Source organism: Patagioenas fasciata, chromosome 28, assembly GCF_037038585.1.
Source record: "Patagioenas fasciata isolate bPatFas1 chromosome 28, bPatFas1.hap1, whole genome shotgun sequence".
Lineage (NCBI taxonomy): Eukaryota > Metazoa > Chordata > Aves > Columbiformes > Columbidae > Patagioenas > Patagioenas fasciata.
Genome location: NC_092547.1, coordinates 1,680,926 through 1,702,733, shown reverse-complemented (window position 1 = coordinate 1,702,733; position 21,808 = coordinate 1,680,926). Strand labels below are relative to the sequence as shown.

The following is a 21,808-nucleotide window of genomic DNA, read 5'->3' as shown; positions in this document are numbered from 1 at the left end:
GTATTTAAAGCATGATATGGCGTATTGTTAATATTAAATAAAAGAGGGGGAGATGTAGTGGCAGAGCCCCCCCCGCCCCAGGGGGATGGGGTTGTCCCCAGCCTGGCTGAGAGGTGAAGCCAGAGACAAAAGAGACTAAAGGAGCACCATTAGAATGTAATAATGAGTGAGCAATCGCCGGACACATGCGTGCAGAGCGCGTGGACAGTACATGCAGCCTATCATGTTATTGTATAGCACGAGTTACAACCAATCACGTTGTTGTAAGGCGCGTGGACAGGGCAGCTTTGCTATAAAGCCAGCCCGGTCCGACAATAAAGCGAACTCTGTGAACATCATATTGGTGTGTCAGGTTCCGTGGCTCGCATGGATAAAGCAACACCTGGGCAGTGCCAGGCGGTGTGAGCAGGACAGAGCTGAGCACACAGCGGGTGGGACGGGGTCTGTGACACGGACAGGGAGCAGACCCAGGGACAGAGACACAGCTGCAGGAGCACAGACATGGGCAGGAAGAGTTAACTGCTACCAGAAATGCTGGGGATGGGATTTAGGAACCTCTCTCACATCCCCTGCAGTGCAGACACATTTCCCAGTGCAACCCCTGGTCTCCTCTCCTCTCCATCAGAGCCTCTGCCCCGAAGCCATGGGGTCCAGGTCCTGAGTCTCCACCTCAGCAGCTGGACCTCCAGGGGAAGGGTTCCTGGAACGTGAAACACAAAAAAGGTGCTAAAAGTACTTGCTCTACAGTGTCATTTCATGTGTGGCAGCAGCACAGTCGGGTAAGGAGAAGGTTCCACAGCATGCCCGTCTGCCTTTCTGTCCTTGCTTTATTTCTCAGAAGCACTGCAGTGTCCTTCCCTGTTTCTCCACCTGTTCCTGGAGCTCTTGCTCTCTGGGGTTGGGGTGGGACATGCAGCTGAAATATTCCCATGGTATGCATGGTCTTAGGAGCAAAGCACCGTGACTCAGCCTAAGTAGATCTGCCGCTTATTCTTTTGTACTGCCAGCAGATTGTGGAAGTAGAGTATAAAACCCATCCTTATGGAGAGATCTGTGCATTTTAGGCTTACTCTAAGTAAGCGGGACCGGCGGGCAAGGACTGAACCGGACCGGACCGCACCGGACCAGCAGGCAAGGACTGAACTGAACCGGACTGCACCGGACTGGCGGGAAAGGCCTGAACTGAACCGAACCGAACCGAACCGGACCGGACCGCTGCGGGACAGTGTACGCGACTCTACGAGTCGAGCTTTTCGACCCTCGCGATCCGTGCACACGCTCGGCGAGTCCGTGTCTGGAGTTTCGGGGCTCGCGCGTGGCGTAGGGATGCGGGTTTCGTGGCGGTGTTTTTTTTTTTTTTTGGTGGGGGTTTATTTCGGCAGGGGCGGCGGGGTCGTGGTGGTGTCGTCGTGCCCCCCACCCGCATCTGCCGCCGCCGTATAATTTCACTTCGTGTTCCGGCTCAGACTGCACGGCGAGCACAAACACCCCCCCTCCCCGCCCGCACCCCAAAGCGCGGTCTCTCCCGCCCTCGCCTTGCCCCCCGCCCCCTCCGGCCCACCCGCGGGAAGGGCCGGAGGGGGTCGGCAACTGCGCGCGCCGCGCATGCGCGCTCTCCCCGCCGCCCGGCAGCCGGCCCCCTGCCCCCCGCCAGGTGCCCAACGGTCAGTCGCTCGGAGTCAAGCCCGTCGGGCGGGCGGTCGCGGGGAGGCCAGCGCGGGAGCGTCTTGCCGATCGGCCGAGGAACCCCGCGCGCGGGTAGGCAGGGAGGCAGGCGGGCCGGGACGGGGAGACGGGGACGGGGACGCGGTGTCTCTATGCCTCCCCGGGGGGAGGCAAAGCCGCTGGCGGGGTCGGTTTCTTCTTCAGCCCGCGGCCGGGGCGGGCAGCGGGCCGAGGGACCGAGCGAGCGAGCCACCGAGGAAGAAGCGCGGGAGGCGGCAGCACGGGCAGGTGAGGGGGTTAGGCCTCCGACAGCGGGGCTGAGAAACCGCGGGACGCCCGCGTGCCCCCCGTCCACCCCCCCGTCCACCCCCCCCCGCCGTCCACCCCCGTCCACCCCGGGCACGGAGCCGGCAGGGACGCCCCGGCTTCCCGGGGGGGAGGCGAACTCGCTGGCGGGGGGTGGGGAGGACTTGGACTACTGAATGTATTAACTGAACAAAGCGCGGGGTCGTACGTGGCACAAACAGTAAACCCAGAAATGCACATACTATCATGAAGCCTATTTTCTTCCACCAGGCTCCCCCAAATAAGTTACCCCACCAATGGCTAGTAAGTATAGAATTCCACTTCTGTACTGGTACATGTGCAACGCGTTTTATCTCCTCTGCTATTTTCATTATGGCTTCCCCATCGTTATCTCTTTCCAAACAACACTCCGAAGTATTCAGTTTCCCACAGACGCCCCCCTCTCTTCAGCTAAAAGACAATCTCACGCTCCCTGATTTTGGTACACTGCAGCTCTGGTCTGAGACAATTGTCTCGCTATGAGATTCGGTGCCTCAGCCGTCTGGTTGCTTATTATTTCAACCACTGCTTGCAACCGAATAATTTGGTTTAGCATATATATAGGGGTACGGGATCCCCAGTTTCCACCCCCCGCAGTGAATCACTCCCTGACAGCCGGGCAGGATGGGGGTCTCGGGCCCGGTCCCACTGCCCTGGGCGCTGAGCAGGCAGCAGCTGCAATAAATGGTGATGGGCAACCAAGCACTGGTGTGGTCTGAGTGGGGTTCCATGGGGCAGGATGGGAGAAAGCCCCACTGTGTTTGCTTTTTCAGGAGAAAAAGAAGTGCTAAAAAGCCACTTTGGGGGTGCCCAGGTGGATCCAGTGGTATCCAGACCCCCCCCAGAGGGAGCATCCCCCAGCACCCCCAAGTCCTTCGCAGGGCTGCTCTCAGGCCCTCCATCCCCAGCTTGTGTTGATACCCGTGGTTGCCCGGGGCAGCTGCGTCTCCCAGGCGAGCTGGGTCCCGCCCCGGCCCGCCCCCGGCTCCTCGCAGTGTCCCTTCCCCCGGGCAACGCGGCTCTTCCCCGCAAACACCCGCCGGTGCCGGCCGGATGGAGCAGGCGGTGGAGCCGGTGCCCGGCGCCGAGCGGCTGTGCCGGTGCGCGGCGCGGGGGCTGGGGGTGCCGGCGGAGCGCTGGGAGCGCTGGGCAGGCGGGGAGGCGGCGGGGCCGCTGCTGCGGAGCTTCCTGGCGGGGCCGGCGGGGCCGGCGCTGCTGCTCTGGCGGGGCCCGGCCGGGGAGCTGGAGCTGGGGCCGCCCCCGCCGCCCCCCGCCGCCCGCCGCAAGGGGCTGTTCTTCCTGCGGGCCCCCGGCGCCGGCCCCGGGGAGCTGCTCTGCGGGGACCTGCCCGCCGATGCCCTGCGGCACTTTGCCGCCCTCGTGGAGGAGGTGAGGATGAGGGGCCACGGGGGCAGGCTCAACATGAGGAGAAATTTGTTTGCTGGGAGATGGCAGAGCCTGGCCCAGGCTGCCCAGGGCGGGTGTGGAGTCTCCTTCTCTGAGACATTGAAACCGGCCTGGACCCACCTGTGTGATCTGCTCTGTGACCCTGCGTGAGCAGGGCTTGGACTGGGGGATCTGCAGAGATCCCTTCAACCTAACCAGGCTGGGATCCTGTGAGGCCTGGGCAGCCCCGGAGGTGCAGAGGGAGCCCTGGCACCCATGAGTACCGGGTGCCCCTCGCACATGGCAGCGGGGAAGGTGTCCCCTCCTACAGACAGGCTCCTTGGCCTCCCTCCCTTCTCTGCTGATGCACTTGTACCCTTAACTCTGCCCTTTGCAGTACCATGGACGGCTTTAGAACTCATATAAACCACCTGAATGCTGATCCACATCAGCTCTGTCTATCAGTGGGGTCCTTGTGGGACTGATGTACCCACAGGTGCTGGAGGGGACATCTGCAGGTCACCTACTCCAAACCCCTGCTCAAGCAGGGCCATCCAGAGCCAGTTGCCCAGGGCCATGTCCAGGTAGCTCTTCATTATCTCTAAGGATGGAGACTTCACAACCTCTTTGAGCAACCTGGGCCAGTGCTCGATTACTCTCCTAGTGAAAAAGTGTTTTGTGATGTTCAGGAGCCTCCTGTAGCTCAGTGTCGGGTTATCTCAGGTGGGCTGATGTTTTCTTAAAGAGATCGTCAAGAGGTTCGAGTGCTTTTGCTTTGCTGTGTTATTAGCCTGAACTAGACAATGTTGTTTCGGTTTATTCCTGATGGCTCCTCACCTGGAGAAGTCTCAGGAATGAGGCTGTAATGGGAAAGCAGAGGAGCTGCTGGATTTGAGAAGCTCTGATCATGATGTTTGGTATATTAAGATGGTGACTGATAGATTGGATTCCCAAGAGCAGGCTGCCAGACTGGTTATCCTGGTTTTGTGAGAAAACACATTATTTATACGGGGAGCTTTTGTTTTGATGAGCCCCGTGGTCTTGCGAAGTCTGCACAAACAGTGGTTTTGCATCACGGCTGGCCAATAGCATTGCAAGCACCGTCTGCTATGGGTAGATGGTGGGGTAGGAACACTTTGGCAGATCCTGTTAAATCCTGTTTTCTGAATGCCTTTGGGAGCCGGGATTGTGCGTCCCAGCTGCGTGTTTGCAGGCTTTGCTCTCCCCTGTGCAGACATGCAGTATTTCTGCAGGGAGCAGATTGTGCCTGGTTTTCATCCTATTTTCCTCTCAAGCTTCACTTGAAGGCAAAAGCAGCGGTGGTGCTGGGTCAGGCAGATGGGGTGGGTCTGCGTGAAGGTGAAAAAGGTCTTGAATTTCCTGGGGTTGGGGTCGTGTGTTCCTCTGCCCACACTTTGTCTTTATTCAGTGAGGGGTCACAGCTGGTGACCTTGTCCACTTGTTGCTTCACTCCTGCGGTGCCGAAGGGAACACACCTGCTCTGTGGGCTGGGGCTTCATCCTGAGTCCAGTTATCATTTTAACAGTCAGAAAGAAAATGAACGGCTATCATTTGCCTGGTTACAACATCACTGGCATTAGCAGTCCACATGCTTTAAGTAATAGAGACACATCTTGCTAATAATGCAGCTAAAACTGCTGAAGGTGAACTCGTCAGCACCTGCCCGTGTGTTCCCTGGGGTTGTGCTCCCCCTTCCCACGGCTCCCTGGGCACGAAGGTGGCTGGTCGGGTCTTCTTCGGGTCTACAGAGCCAGCCACAGTTCCAAAGAGTCTTCAGCATCCTGGGACAGCACCATGGAGGTGCTGAGCTGCTTTATTCCGTTTCAATTTTATGTCCATTTGCAGCTATTTTTATGCCTTTAGTCACCTCCCCCCCCTCCCCTACCCCCACCCTGAGTCCAGTAACACAAAGGGCTGTTGTTTGTCACTAGGGACAACCTGGCTTTGTTAGCCTGTTGCCACAGGCTGGTCCCAGTGCAGAGCCAGCCAGGATAGGTGACAGACACGGTGTTGCTGTCACAGCTCAAACAAGCCAAAAGCAGCTCAAATCTGGGCAAACCCCGACCAGCCCCACAACCCCATGCTGCCGGGTCAGTAAAAGTGCTGATAAAGGCAAAGCTCCTGTTTGCTGGGCTGCAGCTGGGACCTGGGGGACCCTCACCACCAGTGTATCCCAGGGGGTACCAGCAGACCTTCCCTTGCAGCACACTGAGCTCAGCCCAGCCCTGGCAGGCTCAAAGGGCAGCCTGACGGCTGTGCCCATGGGCAGGGACATGGGGACCAAGCGCCGGGGACAGTTGTGAGGGCAAGGGACAGCAGCCCATGGGGCCATCTCCAGTTGCGGGCTTGAAAGGCTGGGAGAGCCTGGGGATGGGGCTGCTCACTTTGCCTACTGGCTTCCACCCTCCTTGGCTGCTTGGATTTGGGGAAAAGGGTGTTCTGCTGTATAAAGTGGGCCTGTAGAGATGCCCATTCATCATCAGCTGCCTCTATTTCACATGGGAACTGCTTGAGACAGCAATGAATATGGGTCTCCAGGCTTGGCCAAGCACAGACCTCAGAGCCTGGTGGCCTGTCCGTCTCCTGCTGCACTTTTTTCTCCATTGGTCTTCCGTGACTCCCGCTGTAGGTGATCGTGCCCATCCTAACGAACAAGAAGAACCATCAGGGCTGGCCACAAGTGGTGTCACAAGACATCGTGCGTCATGTCCACAACCTCAAAAGTACCATTTTCACAGTTGTTGGCCAAGTAGACGGCAAGACCTTGCTGCCTCTCCCAGCTGGCTCAGAGGGAATTGAGGACATTGATCTGGAAAATGAGAAATCGTGAGTACCACCCCAAAATAACAGGTTCTGGAAGGTCCAGAGAAGCAGATGCGTTTGTACATCAAGTTGTCATCGTGTCTGGGCTGCGTGCGTGCCCCTGTGGAACCCCAGGAGATGTGTGGGTGCAGTGGAATGAATCACTCCTCAGACAGGACGTGGTGCGGGTGGGATTTTGTGAGAAGTTACTGCTTCCAAGGCAGTGGGGTGACCTGTCCTCAGCTTCCCAGCCCACTTGGTGGTGTTTCTTGCTGAATTAAGTGAGTTAATGACTGCAGGGATGTAGAATATTTTGAGGGAGAATGGTATGGGGAGAGAGAATCTCGCTGGATGTGTGAGTCTCCAGGTCAGATCCTGAACCTGAATGGATCTGATGTGACAATGACTGGCTGTGCAGAGAGGTGGCGACTGGCTCTTCATTTCCACCATTCACTTTATGAACAGTGTTGTTGCCCACACTGCTGCAGACATTCAGCCATTTTCTCCAGAGTGTAATTCCTATATTAAACCAGTGACAAAATCTTATGGGGTTTGATTGTTTTGTGGTTTTGAAATGTGAAACCCTGTATAATCCAGCTGCCCACACGGCCATTGGAAGTAGATCCAACTGAGCAATGCACATCAACAAAGTTAATCACGTACTCTGTTTACTACAGCATGGAACGGATAGATAAATCTCTGGTGTATGCCATGGAGTCGGCCATCATAGACTGGAGCCACCAGATCCAGGAGGCACTGAAGAAAGAGTCTTCAGAGCCTCTCCTGCAAGGCAGCAATCCGAACCCGAAGGTGGAGCTGGAGTTCTGGAAGAACAGGTACCCAGAGCAGCCTGGCCAGTGCATGGTGCCCTGTGGTGCTGGTTTTGTGTAGAGGGAGAGTGCTGGTGGTGGAGCTGCTAATTCCATGAGTTGAGAAGAACAGGCCACTTGGGGTTCATGTAGGCTTCAACTAAGGAAAATTGCTCCCGCACAGAAAATCATCATGATCTGCAAAGTGCCTGGGAGGTCACTGGGCAGCTGGCTGTGTTTTAACTTAGCCCCACCACAGGGGCTACACCTCAAGGGACTTTTTTCAGAAATGCCCTTTACAGAATCCCAGGCTGGTTGGGCTGAAGGGCCCTCTGCAGATCCCCCAGTCCAAGCCCTGCTCACGCAGGGTCACAGAGCAGATCACACAGGTGGGTCCAGGCGGGTTCGAATGTCTCAGAGAAGGAGACTCCACACCCGCTCTGGGCACTCTTTCGTCGCTGTTCACTAGGAGCCATCCACAGGAGTAATTGCTGATGGACACCTGCTGGGGGCTGTCTGGAAATGGTGCATCTCAGCTGGCCGCTGTTCATCTGTCAGGGCCAGAGGGGCTTTAGATGCTCAGGAGCCTGGGAGTGGTATTTCCTCCTGCCCTTTGAAAACCTTTGTGCTGTACTGGTTCAGGCTGACTCGGGGCAAAGCCCTGCTGGCTGGAGAGCTGTTGCTAATGCCTGCAGAAACACGATGGCTTTTTTTCAGCGATGTTCTGTCAGTAGCAGAGCTGCTGTCATGCTGAACTCAGCACTTTCTGTCCTGTAGGGTTTGTCTGTGCCTCATGCAGCTTTCTCCCATTTCCACAGTCCATGTGTAGCTGGAGGAAGCCCTGAATCAGGCCCAGGGGAAACAGATGATGTTGGGGGACAGCTGATGGCCCAGTGTAGGTGGGTAACATGGCCACCAGCATCCTGGTGTGCATCAAGAACAGTGTGGCCAGCAGGCCCAGGGCAATGACTGTCCCACTGTACTCAGCGCTGGGGAAGCCAAACCTCAAATCAGTTTTGGGCCCCTCAGGCCAAGAAAGACCTTGAGGTAGTGGAGTGAGTTGAGAGAAGGGAATAGAGCTGGTGAGGGGCTGGAGCACAAGTGTGATGGGAGTGGCTGAGGGACCTGGGGGGTTCAGCTGGAGAACAGGAGCTGAGGGGAGACCTTCTGATCTCTGAACTGCCTGAAAGGAGCTTGGAGCCAGGGGGGGTCGGGCTCTGCTCCCCAGGAACAAGCGCCAGGAGCAGAGGAAACGGCCTCAAGTTGCGCCAGGGGAGGCTGAGGTTGGATATTAGGAAACATTTCTTCCCAGAAGGGGTTGTGAAGCATTGGAACAGGCTGCCCAGGGCAGTGGTGGAGTCACCATTCCTGGAGGGGTTGAACAGTCACAGAGATGACATTCTCAGGGACATGGGGCAGTGCCAGGGGTTAGGTTATGGTTGGACTCGATGATCTTGAGGGTCTCTTCCAACCAACTGATTCTGTGATTCTGTGTCTCGGTTGCTGTAGGTGTGATGACCTGGAATGCATTTACAACCAGCTGACAACGAGGAAGGTCAGGAACATGATGGAGCTGCTGGAGAGAGTTGAGAGCAGCTACATCCCAGCCTTCAAAACCATGCTAATGGATGTTGAGGCAGGTGAGATGCTGGGGCAACTTTACCACAGTGCTGGCTTCTGGCCTTTCTTCGTGGCCTGGTGTGACTGATTTCAAGCCAAATCTTTCTAGTTTGTGAATTGAGACTGGGCTGCTTGTGCTTGAGTCTAGGCTTTTGTTTCCAGGCTGGGACAAGCTCCATCGCTGGTCTGTTGAGCCAGACTCTTGCCAAAGTTCAGGGTGAATGGGTTTGGGAATTTATTCTGCTGTAATAAAGTGTTTGCATTACTCTAACAGGACTCACCTCAACTTCCACCAGCTCCTCTGGTGTTATTATGCAGGAATGGGAGTTCAGACTAAGAGGACAGATCTTGTACCTAAGACTGCTTTGTTAGAGCGCTGCTTCTCAGGCTTTGGCCACTGCAGCCCGAATTTCCTTGCTTTGCTTTGCTTAGGGGAGTTGAGCGCAGCCCAAGGAAATATTGCAAATCCCTGTCTGTAGTGAAAAACAGTGTAGTCCTGCTGGTCTGTCCCTGCAGACCAACACAGCTGGACATCCATGTCCAACCCAGCTGCTCTCTGGCACAATGAAACCATCTAGACTGTGTTAGCTGTGCACGTGCTGGCAGAAAACACTGTTCTTCACCACTTCACGTGCAAACATTGAATCTCTTAAGGATCTGTGTCACACTCTGCATTGTGCAGTTTAAATGGGCTGGAGAAACACCCCTTATATAAGGAGCCAAGGGTTCATTGTTAAACTAATTAATACTTTAAGGGTTTAATCAAAATACAACAAATATTTGGTTTTAATCCGGCTACAGCGATACTAACCCTAATTGGATAATTTGGACTATAATTGTTAATTTCCATTACAGCGCAGTTCGGATTTGTGTGCACCTGCTTTTAAGTCTCTGCCCCTTTCCCTGGCATTGTACTGGTGTGGCTGCTGTTGGTGGATTTGCTGGGAGGGTGATGCTGATAGTGGGAGTCTCTTCTTCCTTGGTCTTGGGCCTTAGGGGTTATTTTTGCATGCATTCAAGCACTTCTGTCACTTCTTGTTGGTCCACAGGTTTAATTGCACAACGATCTGGTTTTATTAATGCTTGCGCTCTGGGGTAATTCTTCAGGGTAAAACCACACAGCTGTACAGAGCTAAGCTAAAGCTTTCGACGAGTCAGACATCAGTTGCTTTACTGTTGACAGGTTTTCTATTACAGTCAGGACTAGTGGGGCCGTCGTCATCTGCCCACTGGACAAGGAGTTGCTTGAGCCAAAACTGAGCTAAAAAGGGCTCAGGCCAAGGCTGTACAGCCTGTCGTGCTGTACAGCAAGGCCATGGCTCACAGCCATGGCAGCACTGTATTTTTGGTGCTGTTGGGCAAATTCCGTGTGACTTTTTAGCAGTTGTGGACTCAGGCTCTCCACGAAGCCCTGTCCCAGCTCCCTGTCCCCTGCCATCACATCAGCTTATTTCTGTTCTGGTTACTGCCGCAGGTGAGTGATGTTCACGAGTGAGTGACCTGCAGCACACAGGTGGCTGAGGGTGCTCAGTGCTTGTCAGGACAGTTTCTTTTCCCAGGCACTTTTCCATGTGGTGAGGCCAGCACCTAGCTGGGAACCCAGCACACCGCAGCTGGGTGGTTCTTACCGCTTCTCACGTCTCTCAACACAGCTTTGACTGAAGCTCAGGACGTTCACCTGCACCTGACACCCCTCAAGCGCCGCTTGGAAGACGTAGAGAGGGTTGAGTTCAGCGAGGTGAAGCCTTTCCTGCTCCCCCTGCTCCACGTGGTGTGTTTGATCTGGGTCACCTCCAAGCACTACAACATGCCCGTGCGGATAGTGGTGCTGCTCCAGGAGATCTGCAACCTTCTCATTGAGCAGGTCTGTGGCTGTGATGCCTGTGTTTGCAGTCCCCTGTGTCCCCTCTCCCCTTCTTCCTATTGTCCTTCCCTGGAAAAGTGATTCTTTAGGCAACATTTAACTTAATAAACAGGTTCAAATGTGTTCAACACAAGAAGTCCTTGTTTTCCATGATGGCAGAAGTGACCTCTCAGGTGTGATTTTGCTCTTCCAGGCCCTGGTGTACCTGTCTCCAGAAGACCTTCTGAAAGGGGACATGGAGGAGAGCCTGGGCAAGGTGCGAATGGTGCTCGGTATCCTGAACATGTTCAAAGAGGCATTTGAGGAGAGAAGGGAAAAACTGCACATGTATTATGAACCAGGCCAAGAAGTGAGGGAGTGGGACTTCAGCTCCACGATGGTGTTTGCGAGGCTGGACACCTTCCTGAAGAGACTGGAGATGGTGGAGGTGAGACTCTGGTCTTGAAAAACATTGCAAACCGTCAGGAGAACTCTGTAGCCAGGAGATCACTTGCTGGCATCTTTCCTTTCTATAGCTTCACCTGATACCAGGGAATGGGGCCACTCTTTTGCTGTTAGGTCTCCTGTTACAGCGAGTCTAAGACTGTGTTTTACTATGTCCTGCTCAGTGCATATGTAAGCTGGTCAGGTTGATAGGTGTGTTTTTTGCTCTCAGGAGTCCCGTTGGACTCCTTGCTCCTATTGGGGCAAGAAAAGGAGGATTACTGGAGGTGTGGTTTGCACAGCTGTAAATAAAGCAATGTAATCTCCCAGGTCTCCTGGTGCCATCAGAGACAGATTTAGGTTATGGTTGGACTCAGTGATCTTAAGGGTCTCTTCCAACTGAAATGGTTCTATGATTCTATGACACCCTAGAGCTGGGTCCTGCCTGTCTTGGAGAGGCCAGATGGCAGGATCCCCTTGGCTGTGCCACGTGGGCCTGGGGAGGAGCAGGGACACGTTCCTCACCAGGTTGTCCCTTCGCATCCTCATAGTCCATCAAACTGGGGTGCTGTGGCTCAGGGGTGTCCCTGTTTGCCAGATCTGTCACCTGAGGCAGGGACATTGGGCTGTCATCCCTGAGCTCCCAGTGTGGCCAAGGGCTCCTTGAGCCACAGGAGATGTTCTGCAGAGAGCAGGTCTGAGTGTGAATGTGGGAGCTCCCTATGCTCTCCTTACCACATGGCTGTGTCTGGAGACCACAGACATACAGACACCATATGTACCTGTTATACAGACACTGTATATACCTCTTATACAGATACTGTATGTACCTCTTGTACAGACCTTGCATGTACCTGTTATCTCTCACGTGGCTAACCACACACATTCATCTGCTCTCCACACACATCCCAAATGAATTTCTTTGTTGATTGTTGCTGCGTTCTCAGTGTGTAGGGTTGGATGGCCAGTGTACAGGTTGCTGGTGTTGGCAGTTTTACTGCTTTAAATGTGCCATATACTTTTATGTGTTCCTTAATTAACTATGTTGAAAACTGTCATGACTGGTGCCTATTTTAAAAGTATTCATAATGATGGTTTCCAGTAGGGTTTGATGTGAAATAAACCAAATTATGCTGGTCAGTGTAGAGAGGAATATAAATAGACACAGGAATAACTGCAGGTTATCATGAGGACAGTGTTGGTGACAGGTTTACTGGGACCCTGTAAAGGCTCTGGGGCACTGACTGCTGGGATTCCATGGATGCCATGGGCACACTGTGGATATGGGCTGCAGACAAAAGCCAGTGGGGAGGTTTTGAGCTGGGGCACTGTGCGTTTTGACCAGTGTCTGTTTCCTCCTTCCGTGGCTGTCCCACACTCCAGGGACAGTAGAAGCTGCAGTATCTGGAGTCAGAGGGAGAGCCTGCGGAGTGAGCTGTAAAACAATAATTAAAAGCATAGTGCACACCAGCCTGTTAATGAGGAAAACTGCTGCATCTCTCTCCGTCTCAATTTCCCCTCATCACTTCATTTCAAGCAACCTTGCAAGACAAAGCAAGGGACAACTGGTATTTCCACATTATTTTTTTGCCTTACTAGGTATTTGTTCAAGCGGATGTGCTGGTGTGTCGAAGTGAATATGAATGCATCTGTGCATTTGTTTTCGAATTTTCATAAAAGCTGCAGTTACACTGGTGCATGGGTAGCCCATGAGCACGTGAAGAGGGAAGGATCCCTTTCCTTTGGTTCGTTGCACTGTTTCATATTACGTGTCTGTGGTAAAACCTGCTGCCCTGCTCGGGTGGCCCCAGGACAAGTGCAGGCAGAGAGTGGCCACCAGTACATTCCTGTGCACATTTCTCCTGGTCCTCTGAGACAATGGATGTTCAACCAGCCCTTGCTTGGCCCTACCTAGGGAGACAGATGAGGTGGGATGGCAGCAGAGCTGCCCAGTGCTGCCACCACCACTGGGGGAGCGGGACATTTTCCCAAGAGGTGACACTGCCAGGCTGCAGAGGATGGGAAGGGAAGGGAAGGACCCGTGTGCCACCTCAGCAGAGAGGGCCAGCGGGGCAGGTGCTGCAACACCCACTTGGACACGTGGAGGTTTGACTGCGCAGGAGCTTTGGACAGTTTGGGTACCTGTAAATATTAGAAATCTGTCCTTGGTTAATACCTATAAAATTGGGATTCTTAGCTATGCTGGATGACATATAAGAGTCTCATATCCTGCTTTGGATCTGTCCTTTAAATACACTTAAAAGCGATTTTACAGTTGTCATGGTATTTCTAGTGGCTGCAGCAGGTCTCACTGGGCAGGGACGTGTTATGAGCAGCCACTGATGCTCAGGACAGGCAGATCAGGCTCCCCCCTTCCCATCCCTGCCACCCAGCCTGAGCACCAGCGCTGTGCTTGGGAAGGTCCCTCAGCAAGTGCAACTCTGTCGTGACAACTGTTGTCATCTTCTTTTGTCAACATCATGACCTGTGTCTCCCTCCGTTGACTTTGAAGGATCTCCTGGCAACTTCCTTGGACTTGATGAAGCTGGAGAAAATTGAATTCAGTGGGATTAAAGGGAAGACCCTGGGCCAGCAGGTCCTGGACATGTATGAGGAATTCCAGGAGGCATACAAGGTGTTTTCAGAGCGAACCTATGACTGTCTTGACCTGACCAACACGGTAGGTGGGACCAGTTTGCGGGAACATCAGGAACATGTGCATGTTTCCAAAGCAGCAGTTTCCTGCTATCTTCTTCCCAGCTCTTTCCTCCTTTCATTATGATCTGATCTGGTACTGGAGGGAACAGGGAGCCGCTGGCCTTTCCTGCAGAGATTTGGGACTTCTTGCACGTCTATATCTAACATATCTTGCTAGATCAGCACCTTAGATCAGTGCAGCTGGGAAACTGGGATTTCCATGAGTTATGCACAAGCTTTTGCTGTACATGGTGCTTGCTGAGGTATAAGAGCTATACCAACACCCACATCTCTTTGCTTTCCTGCTCTTGGTATTTACCATGTTTCCCCAAAAATAAGACCTACCCCAAAAACAAGCTATAGCATGGTTTTTCAGGATGCTTGAAATATGAACCCTATTCAAAAAATTAGCCCTAGTTACAGTTCATAAAAAAGTCAATTTAAATAGGGTCCAGGCAGCTATACATGTAAAAAAGTAAGCATCTTTTGCAGCAAAAATTAATATAAGACTCTGTCTTAGTTTTGGAAAAACAAGGTAGTTTGCCTGATGAGGGCCAACTCAGATCATCTCTGGGATGTGTTCGCTCCTGCCTAGATGAACACATGGCATCTGGGGCTCTCAGAATTCAAGGATGCTCTATTTTATTATCAGTAGTGGTTTAATTAAAGGAATATTCCCAGCCCTCTGGGACCTGCCTGGTGTGGGGATGGGTGGCTCGTGCTTTGCTTCCTGCAGCTCCCAGTACATCTCTGCAGGGGGTGGCACGTCCCCAGTGTTTCTTGCTGGAAAGCTGCTTGCTCCATAGCACCCCTCCTTCAGCAGGGCAGGCACAGAGGAGAGGTGACAGTGGCTCTGCAGGAGGTGGCTTGGGTTTGGTGACCCCATGGCCATTTGTGTGACTCTGAGTCATGTTTGTTCTTTCAGTGCTCTAGTTTTGCACCCTCTGCCACTGCTGGAGCCGTTTTTTTTAGCTAAAACATGGCATCTGGACCTGCTGGAGCTCAGCAGTAGCAATAGTAAAAGCTATTTCCTTGCACTTTGTCCTTTGGAAAAGAGACACATGACCTCATTTTTAGTGGTTTTGTCCAAGCTAGAACAGAAGGACTGTCACAGACTGTCAAGTTCAGTCTTTGATTTGGACTCTTTTACGTGTAGGAAAACAAATATAGATGTTACTCTTGAAGTTCAAAGGATTTATTACAATTGAAGCAAGAAAAGCAGTGCAAGAAGATGATGGAAATTACAGAAACCCAGTACTGTTGAGTTTGAAAAGGACCTCTGGAGATCACCCAGTCCACCTTCCCTGCTCAAAGCAGGCTCAGCTAGAGCAGGACTGTGACTGGTCAGGTGAAATATCTCCAAGATTACCTATGTCCAAGTGTGGAGACTCCACAGCCTCTCTGGGCAACCTGTGCGAGTGTTTTGAAACTGCCTCACTCACAACCAGCTCACCATGGAACCACAGGCTTGTTTTGACTTGAAAGTAGGTTGGATTTGGGACTCAGCAGGTGCATCCGTGGGTTTTCTGGATGATGGTGTGGTCTTCAGGCCAAGTGGTGGGGGAGAGGGTGTGGAAATAGTCCATCTTGCCTGTAGGCTGAAGATAGTGCCATGTGGGCTGTGGAAAGCCCTCAGGACCAAAGGGTCCCTCCCAGAGAAAGGGCCAGCATCTCAGCCATGGGACAGCACAGAAATGTTCTCAAGCTTCGTGAGGACTTTGCCACGTTGCGATGGCTGAAGATTGGCCAGAGGAGTGGCTTAGTTCACGGTGAATAAGAGAGGGCATCTCTGGATCGAGGAGTTACAGGTACCTTCCTAGTGCCATCTTGCAGCCTCACAGCTTGTGTTTTGCCTTTGTGCAGGACTTTGAGCAGGATGCCTTTGGTTTCCAGCAGAAAGTAGAAGACATGGACCGTCGGCTGGGCACCATTTTCATCCAGGCTTTTGATGACGCCTCCAACTTGGACCACGCCTTCAAGGTTTGTTTATCGCTCCCTTGCTCTTCCCTAAAAGGGAAATCAGGGCACCCGGCTCGGTGAGAATCACGCTGAGGAGACCAGGCAGTGCTGGAGCCACAGGCACATGGGGCTGGTGTTTGCTGGTGGGACAGTGGGACTTGTAGCTTTTGGGCTGCTCTTGGTTTGGGATGCTCAGGCTGGTGGGTCCCTCACAAAGCTTTTGGATGCCAGGAGATATATTTGTGTCTCTCTCTGCAAGTTGGGGGAAATCATGCTTTTTCTAGGATTTCCTGGTGAGAATTGATATTGTTAGTATCAATTTGTTAATATTATTAATACATGGATCTGTTTCAGTTTTGGAAACAGGTTTTCTAGAAACAAAGCTGGTTTATTTATCAATTAATCTATCTTGCAGAAATAATAAATGGTATTTTTTTAAAAAAATCAATATAAGCATTTGTAGAAAAGACTTTAGCAAGTGACAGTGTTTATCTTTGTAAGTTTTTTGAAAAAAATAGAAAATCTTGAAGCATTTGAAGAACAACAGTTGGAATGTGGTCCAACCCCAGAGAAAGTCTGAGAGGCCCCGTAACAAAGGGAGCAAATTTCCTTTTTCCAAAGTGCCCATTGGTGCGGACAGTATTGAAGCATCTGGGCTGGGGAGGAAGGTCCCAGCTGATCTCTCTGCAGGAGTCGGGGTTGTAAATTTTTCCCCTCTTCTTTTCCTGCGTGTTCACCCCAACAGCTGCTGGACATGTTCGGGAGCCTTTTGGAGCGACCGGTAGTCGCTGCAGATGCTGCTGGCAAATACTCCGTCCTCATCAGCATGTTCAGCAGGGCCCTGGACCACGCCAGGCTGATCTACTCCCGGCACATCCAGGCAGAGCTGAAGCTCGGTAGGTAGAACGTGCTGAGTAAAATGGGTTTTACAGGGAGTTTGACTGAGATTAATTTGGGGGGGAAATGATTTATTTTTCTAAGGAACCCAAAACTTTACAAATTGCAGATGTTTTCAGCCTCTGTAGCTCCTAGTGGCAATGGAAATGCCTGGGAAAGCTCTGTTCTTAGTATTAAAGCAAATAATTGGTTAGGAGTAAAAATACCCTTTTTCAAATGTGTATGCATGATATGTGACTGGGAATGGAGACACATGCTGAGCTTTTCTCCCAGCGAGGCTGTGACAGGAGGTTTCTCTCCACATTTGTGTGCTGCCTCCAACACCCCATGGGACCTGCAAACCCACTCATGTGCTCCTCAGAATGAATTTATTTTGTTTCCCTTACAATGCTTAAAATGCAAAGTATGCGAGTGGGACTTTGTAACCAAGGGTTTAATCAGCCTTTTCCAAGTTTATTATTCCCCGTGACTGTTGGCGCAGGGGGGAATGGGTGGATTTCTATCAGATTATGAGGATTCAAGTGTGTCATTTTGAACAATAACCTATTTACTTGCCTCAGAAAGATCATACTGGAACGAGACAAGTCCTGGACTGGAGAGAATCATGGAGAGAATCATTTGCTGTGAATTTGTGGTTATTGTTCTGTGGCTGTTAGATAAGACGGACAGAAGTAACTCCTGGTCAGAAATCCCTATGTCAGTGTTTGTGAGGGGCGGGGAATGTGTCCCAGGCAAGGGACACCTCACATCAGCTCAGGTTTGGACATAGTCTGGGCTTCTCGTTCGATCTCAGCTCCTTATTCAAGATCCAGAGGCACTTGCCTTGGTCACAGACCTACATCAGTGTGGCAGATGTTGGATTTAAGGAAGGAAGCTGGGAAATCAGAGCAGTTTTCTGCAAATGAGGTTCTGTTGTTGCATCTTTGGGGTTACAAGTGCAGCGTTCAGTCAAACGCTGTTCCAATGTGCCCTCCCCAGGATCCCCCCTGTGCACAAGAACATGCCGCCGGTGGCTGGAGCGCTGCGCTGGGCGCAGGAGCTGCGAGCGCGAATCCAGGTGCCGTTTGATCACTTCAGGCACATCCCACATCTGTGCGTGTCTGTTCCAGCTAAGTTGCTTTATGACCACCTTGCTATCTTCTCTGTAATCAATCTGATTTTCTTTCTGTGGTGAACGTTATCCCATGGTTATAGCTGAAATAATTCTTAGTCAAAGAGGTGTGAAGTGGTTGCACTGGTGCTTTTCAGCTTCCTTGTGATCATTATTTTTTTTAAGAAACTCATTAACTGGATTTGTTTTGAAGCGATTAAGAGGCACAGTGGGCTATTCAGCTTTCAGACATAGTTCCCGGGTTGCAATTGAAAGAGGTATCAGAACCTTTCCTGCTGCAATCCCACTCAGCATGTTCTCCAGGACCTCCTCAGCTGCAAGTCCTGGTTCTGGCATCATCCAAACTGTGAATAGCGGAGAAGTGCTGGGCTGGACTCAGCTGAGATGGGTCGATGGAGCTGGGTTTGCATGTTGGGGAGCAGACGAGCATTTTGTTGGGCAGAAGAAAACTTTCTCAGCGTTAAACAAAGGAGCCATCTCCCAAGATCAAGGCAAGAAACCAATGCTGGTATATTTATCACCCAAATGCTTGTTATAACGGATGGTGTCAGGGAAGTATGGCCTCATACTCACAGCTGGCACCACATGAGACAACATTTAAGAGCTCTGTAAGCAAGGCAGTGTTGGACTTATGACAACTGCGGATGTTCTAGGGACTGCACCTGGTAGCTCACAGGAATGGCTTCACGTGTGCTGGTCAGGATTCTGTGTAAATGGATCCACTTTTTTAATGTACTTGACCAAAATAACTTGACCGTCACTGTACCATGTTTGTAACCTTCTCTCACTGTATCTTGCCATTAAGTGTCTTTAAGTGCACAGTTATTCTGCAGCAGCAAAGACATTGGTGCAATGAAACAAACTCTTGGGCTGTTCCCAGCACAGAGCCCAAGTTATCATGTCTGATTTGAACCTAAATGGCAAATTTTTGTCCACCATGAAGGACCCAGATCTGCATTTCACACTGATTTTCTGTCCTCTGTTTAGAGTAGTTAATAACATGCTCTGCAACGGTGGTGACATGATGCTGTTGAAAGGGAAAAAGGATTAAAAAGGAGAAACAAAAGTGGTTTTGCTGGGATTTACTTGGATTTGCTCAGAGGACTTGTTTACTTCCAGCAGGTTTCTCAGCACTTGCCCAGCGGTGACTGCTCAGGCGCTCCTTTTTTCCAGCTTTTGGTTAAGTTAATTCAGGTTTTGTCAATATGTCCTCCAAAATCAACAACCATCTTGAGGAAAACTTGGATATTGTAGATGAAACAGTGGGGAAAAGACAGCATGATAAGAATTCCTCTGGCCTGCTGTTCCCTGGGCTGTACAGCCCTGGCAGCGTGGCCAGGGCTCTGCCTCCCGCACTCTGGGACACCTTTGCTCTTCGGTTTGAGGGGCATGAATTGGGCACCGCCAAGAGCTTCATCTGCCGGGAGCCACACTCTGCTTCTTTCTGTGCCTCTTTGACCTCAGAAAGTGGTGGCTGGTGAGCAGAGGTTGCCCTGCTCTGTGCAAACACCGGAGCATTGAGTATGTTACGGAGACCAGTGTTCCTCCAGCAGCTCTGGGCCCTTGTTCTTCCCCCAGGACGTGGTTCTCATTTGCCAGTTGCCATGCAAACACCCGCAAAAGGGCGCACTGGGGCTTGGAGAGCTTTTGTGCAGTGAAATGGTTTTGGGCGATACGGTGGGGTTGGAATGTAAGATCCCCAGCCAGGCTCTGCCTGCAAGGTGGTGGGTGGTTTTGGGAAGGGGTAAATAGAGACTGCAGCCTCACAGGGCTAAATGTAACGCTGAGCTTGTCTGTTGTGCCACCAGCTGCTTGGACTCTGCTGAAGGAAAAAGGGTGATAGAGAAGTATGAAGAAATGATCCAGCTGCTCGACAGGTAAGTGGTGGCTCAGGCATGACTGTAACTATATGAAAAAAAGCCAAACCTTATAGAATCATAGAATTGTTTTGGTTGGAAGAGACCCTCATGTCCATCCATTAACACAACCCTGGCACTGCCCCGTGTCCCTGAGAACCTCGTCTCCACGTCTGTCCACCCCTCCAGGGATGATGACTCCAGCACTGCCCTCGCAGCCTGTTCCAATGCCCGACAGCCCTTTGGGGAAGAAATGTTTCCTAATATCCAGTTTGAACCTCCCCTGGTGCAACTTGAGGCCATTTCCTTCTCCTTCTCTAAACCACCTTTCAGCACATTTGCAAGCCCAGGGCCTGAGAATGTCTCTTTCTAAGCCAGAAGGAATTTTGTGATGAGAGAGGAGGAGGAATCCTTTGCTACACACCACAGTCTTTCTGTGATATCTTGAAATGAGAAGTTTGCATGGGAGGGACAGGGGCTGTGCAGCCCAGCAGAAATGTTGGAACGAGATTCTTTTGGATGTAGGAGATGCTGTGGTAGAAAACCTGAGCTGACCAGAAGTCTCAATCCACTTGTGCCCATTCACAGTGTACTTACCGTGGCTGTAATGTGTGTATTCCACAAGTGGGAGTGGGATTCGTTGCACCTCACTTAATATCTTAATGTTTGATGCTAAAACTGAACTGATTGCTCTGAGCTTTTGAATGTTTGTCCCCAAATTTGAATCCTCTGCTAAGAATGGTACTTGGGGGATCTTTGTTTTCCTGACTTGATGCTGTCACTGGTTTTCAGGTGTTTGTCTTTGAAGCCAAGATCTTTATGGAGGTGGTGTGGGTGGGTTTTAAATATTCCTTGATGTTCTTCAGCCCTCAGAAGTGGACTTGGCTTTTATTTGGTTCTATGTCTTGGTGTGCGGGCTTGGCAGCTACGTGGTGGATGTTTTAATTTGTTTGTTTGTTTTTCGGCAGGTATCAGGAGAAGCTCTATGCAGACTGGTCCCAGACAGTCTCTGAAAAATCACAGTACAACCTTACTCAACCGCTTATCCGGCGAGATCCAGAAACCAAACTGATCACAGTTAATTTTGATCCCCAGGTAAGAACTAGCTTTCCTGTCTGCTGGAGGGCACGTCTCCAAGCTGTGCCCCACCGTGCATGGCAAGTCTGGTGGGATCGCTACTAGATCTGTTCTGCTGAGGTCCCTGGAGCATCTGTTATGGGTGACATGAATTAACCATCCCCTTTGTGGGCTCTGTCTCCTGGTAAAATATCAGGATTACAGTTTAAGCAGCGCAGATTGTAATTAAAGCCAGAAAGTCTGTGAGTAGCCAGATGTTAAATGGTGTCAACATCTCCAGAGCAGGTTGGTTTGACGCTGGTGTGGGGAGCGTAGGAGCATCATCCTACAGACGTGGGTTCGTGTTATGTTTACCTGAAATCTGAGCTTCCTGAAAGGGTATAAAAATCCCAGGAAAGGTTTGTTTTGTTACTTCAGTGTTGTGGCTGTTGGATTTCCTTAATTGTGGTGCAGGAGGCTTCCAGTAGGTCTCTGTTCCCTAGGGCTGCCCTCTCCAGCACAGGGAGGCCTGACCATCCCCCTGCCCAAAGCAGAGGCAGGGTCCAAGCCAGCAGAGTGCAGAGGTGGATTCAAAGGTTCTGGGGCCTGATGAGAGCTGGGGCCTCTCAAATGTGAAATGCCATTTGCTGCGGAGGTGCTGAATCTCAGGGGCCTGGGAAAACATCAAACACTTCCCCCTTTCCCTGGGACTTGCTGCTGTTAGAGAAAAGTGTTGAGGTTCCAGAGCTCATTCCAGCTTGGCTCTCAGACAAAGGATTTGTCCAGCTCCTTGGAATCTCCTTGCTAAGGTGGGAAGCAAATGGCCCCAGGGGATGTTTTCCACCCTTCACCCTGGTGCCAGGGTTTGGAGCCTGTGACGTGCTGAGCATGTTCTCAGCTCCAGTCTCTGAGTGCTTCTGCGCTGCTCTCAGCTTTCCGTACTGAGGACTGCCTCATGTCCTCAGGTGCCTGCTTAGCAGCCCCTTCATGCCCTTCAGAGCAGATAGGAGCACCTCATTTTGCCTAAAGGGAGGATGTATTTGCAACCCTTCAACATTAAAGAATCTTCCAGAGCTCACCTTCCATGGAGGAGAGGGAAAGAGGGTAAGACATCCTTGACACCATGGTGGGGATGTCTCAGACATTCCAGTGCATAAAAGGGAGGGGAGTTTGGTTCTATCTCACTTGGCCTCCTGCTCCCTCAATCCCCTGCTTTTCCCTTCCTCCCATCCCATCCTCTTCCATCCACCTCCTCAAACTGCTCCCTTCACCCTTCTGCGCTCCGTCTTTCTTTCCT

At 51.6% G+C, this 21,808-nt stretch overlaps 1 protein-coding gene across 2 annotated transcripts; it reads left to right on the top strand.

Annotated features, from left to right (window-relative positions):
* The first annotated feature begins 1,592 nt into the window (after window positions 1–1,592).
* On the top strand, window positions 1,593–20,550 carry LOC139825784 (dynein axonemal heavy chain 9-like). 2 transcript variants are annotated; one of them, XM_071800012.1, is made up of 12 exons: window positions 1,593–1,758; window positions 6,047–6,243; window positions 6,897–7,055; window positions 8,538–8,668; window positions 10,301–10,512; window positions 10,706–10,939; window positions 13,448–13,615; window positions 15,496–15,612; window positions 16,337–16,487; window positions 17,467–17,580; window positions 19,408–19,476; window positions 20,424–20,550. In XM_071800012.1, the coding sequence occupies exons 1-11, from the start codon at window positions 1,606–1,608 to the stop codon at window positions 19,437–19,439; spliced, it is 1,668 nt and encodes a 555-aa protein (XP_071656113.1). In that variant the 5' UTR covers window positions 1,593–1,605; the 3' UTR covers window positions 19,440–19,476; window positions 20,424–20,550. The 2 variants fall into 2 exon arrangements, with proteins under 2 accessions (XP_071656113.1, XP_071656114.1); XM_071800013.1 differs by lacking the exon at window positions 17,467–17,580.
* Window positions 20,551–21,808: the final 1,258 nt, after the last annotated feature.

Bases quoted from the DNA above. Each gene is read 5' to 3' on its own strand.
- LOC139825784 (XM_071800012.1), top strand. From the start codon at position 1,606: ATGCGCGCTCTCCCCGCCGCCCGGCAGCCGGCCCCCTGCCCCCCGCCA. The intron at 1,759-6,046 runs GTAGGCAGGGAG...CTCCCGCTGTAG, and splicing joins CCGAGGAACCCCGCGCGCGG to GTGATCGTGCCCATCCTAAC. The intron at 8,669-10,300 runs GTGAGATGCTGG...CTCTCAACACAG, and splicing joins GCTAATGGATGTTGAGGCAG to CTTTGACTGAAGCTCAGGAC.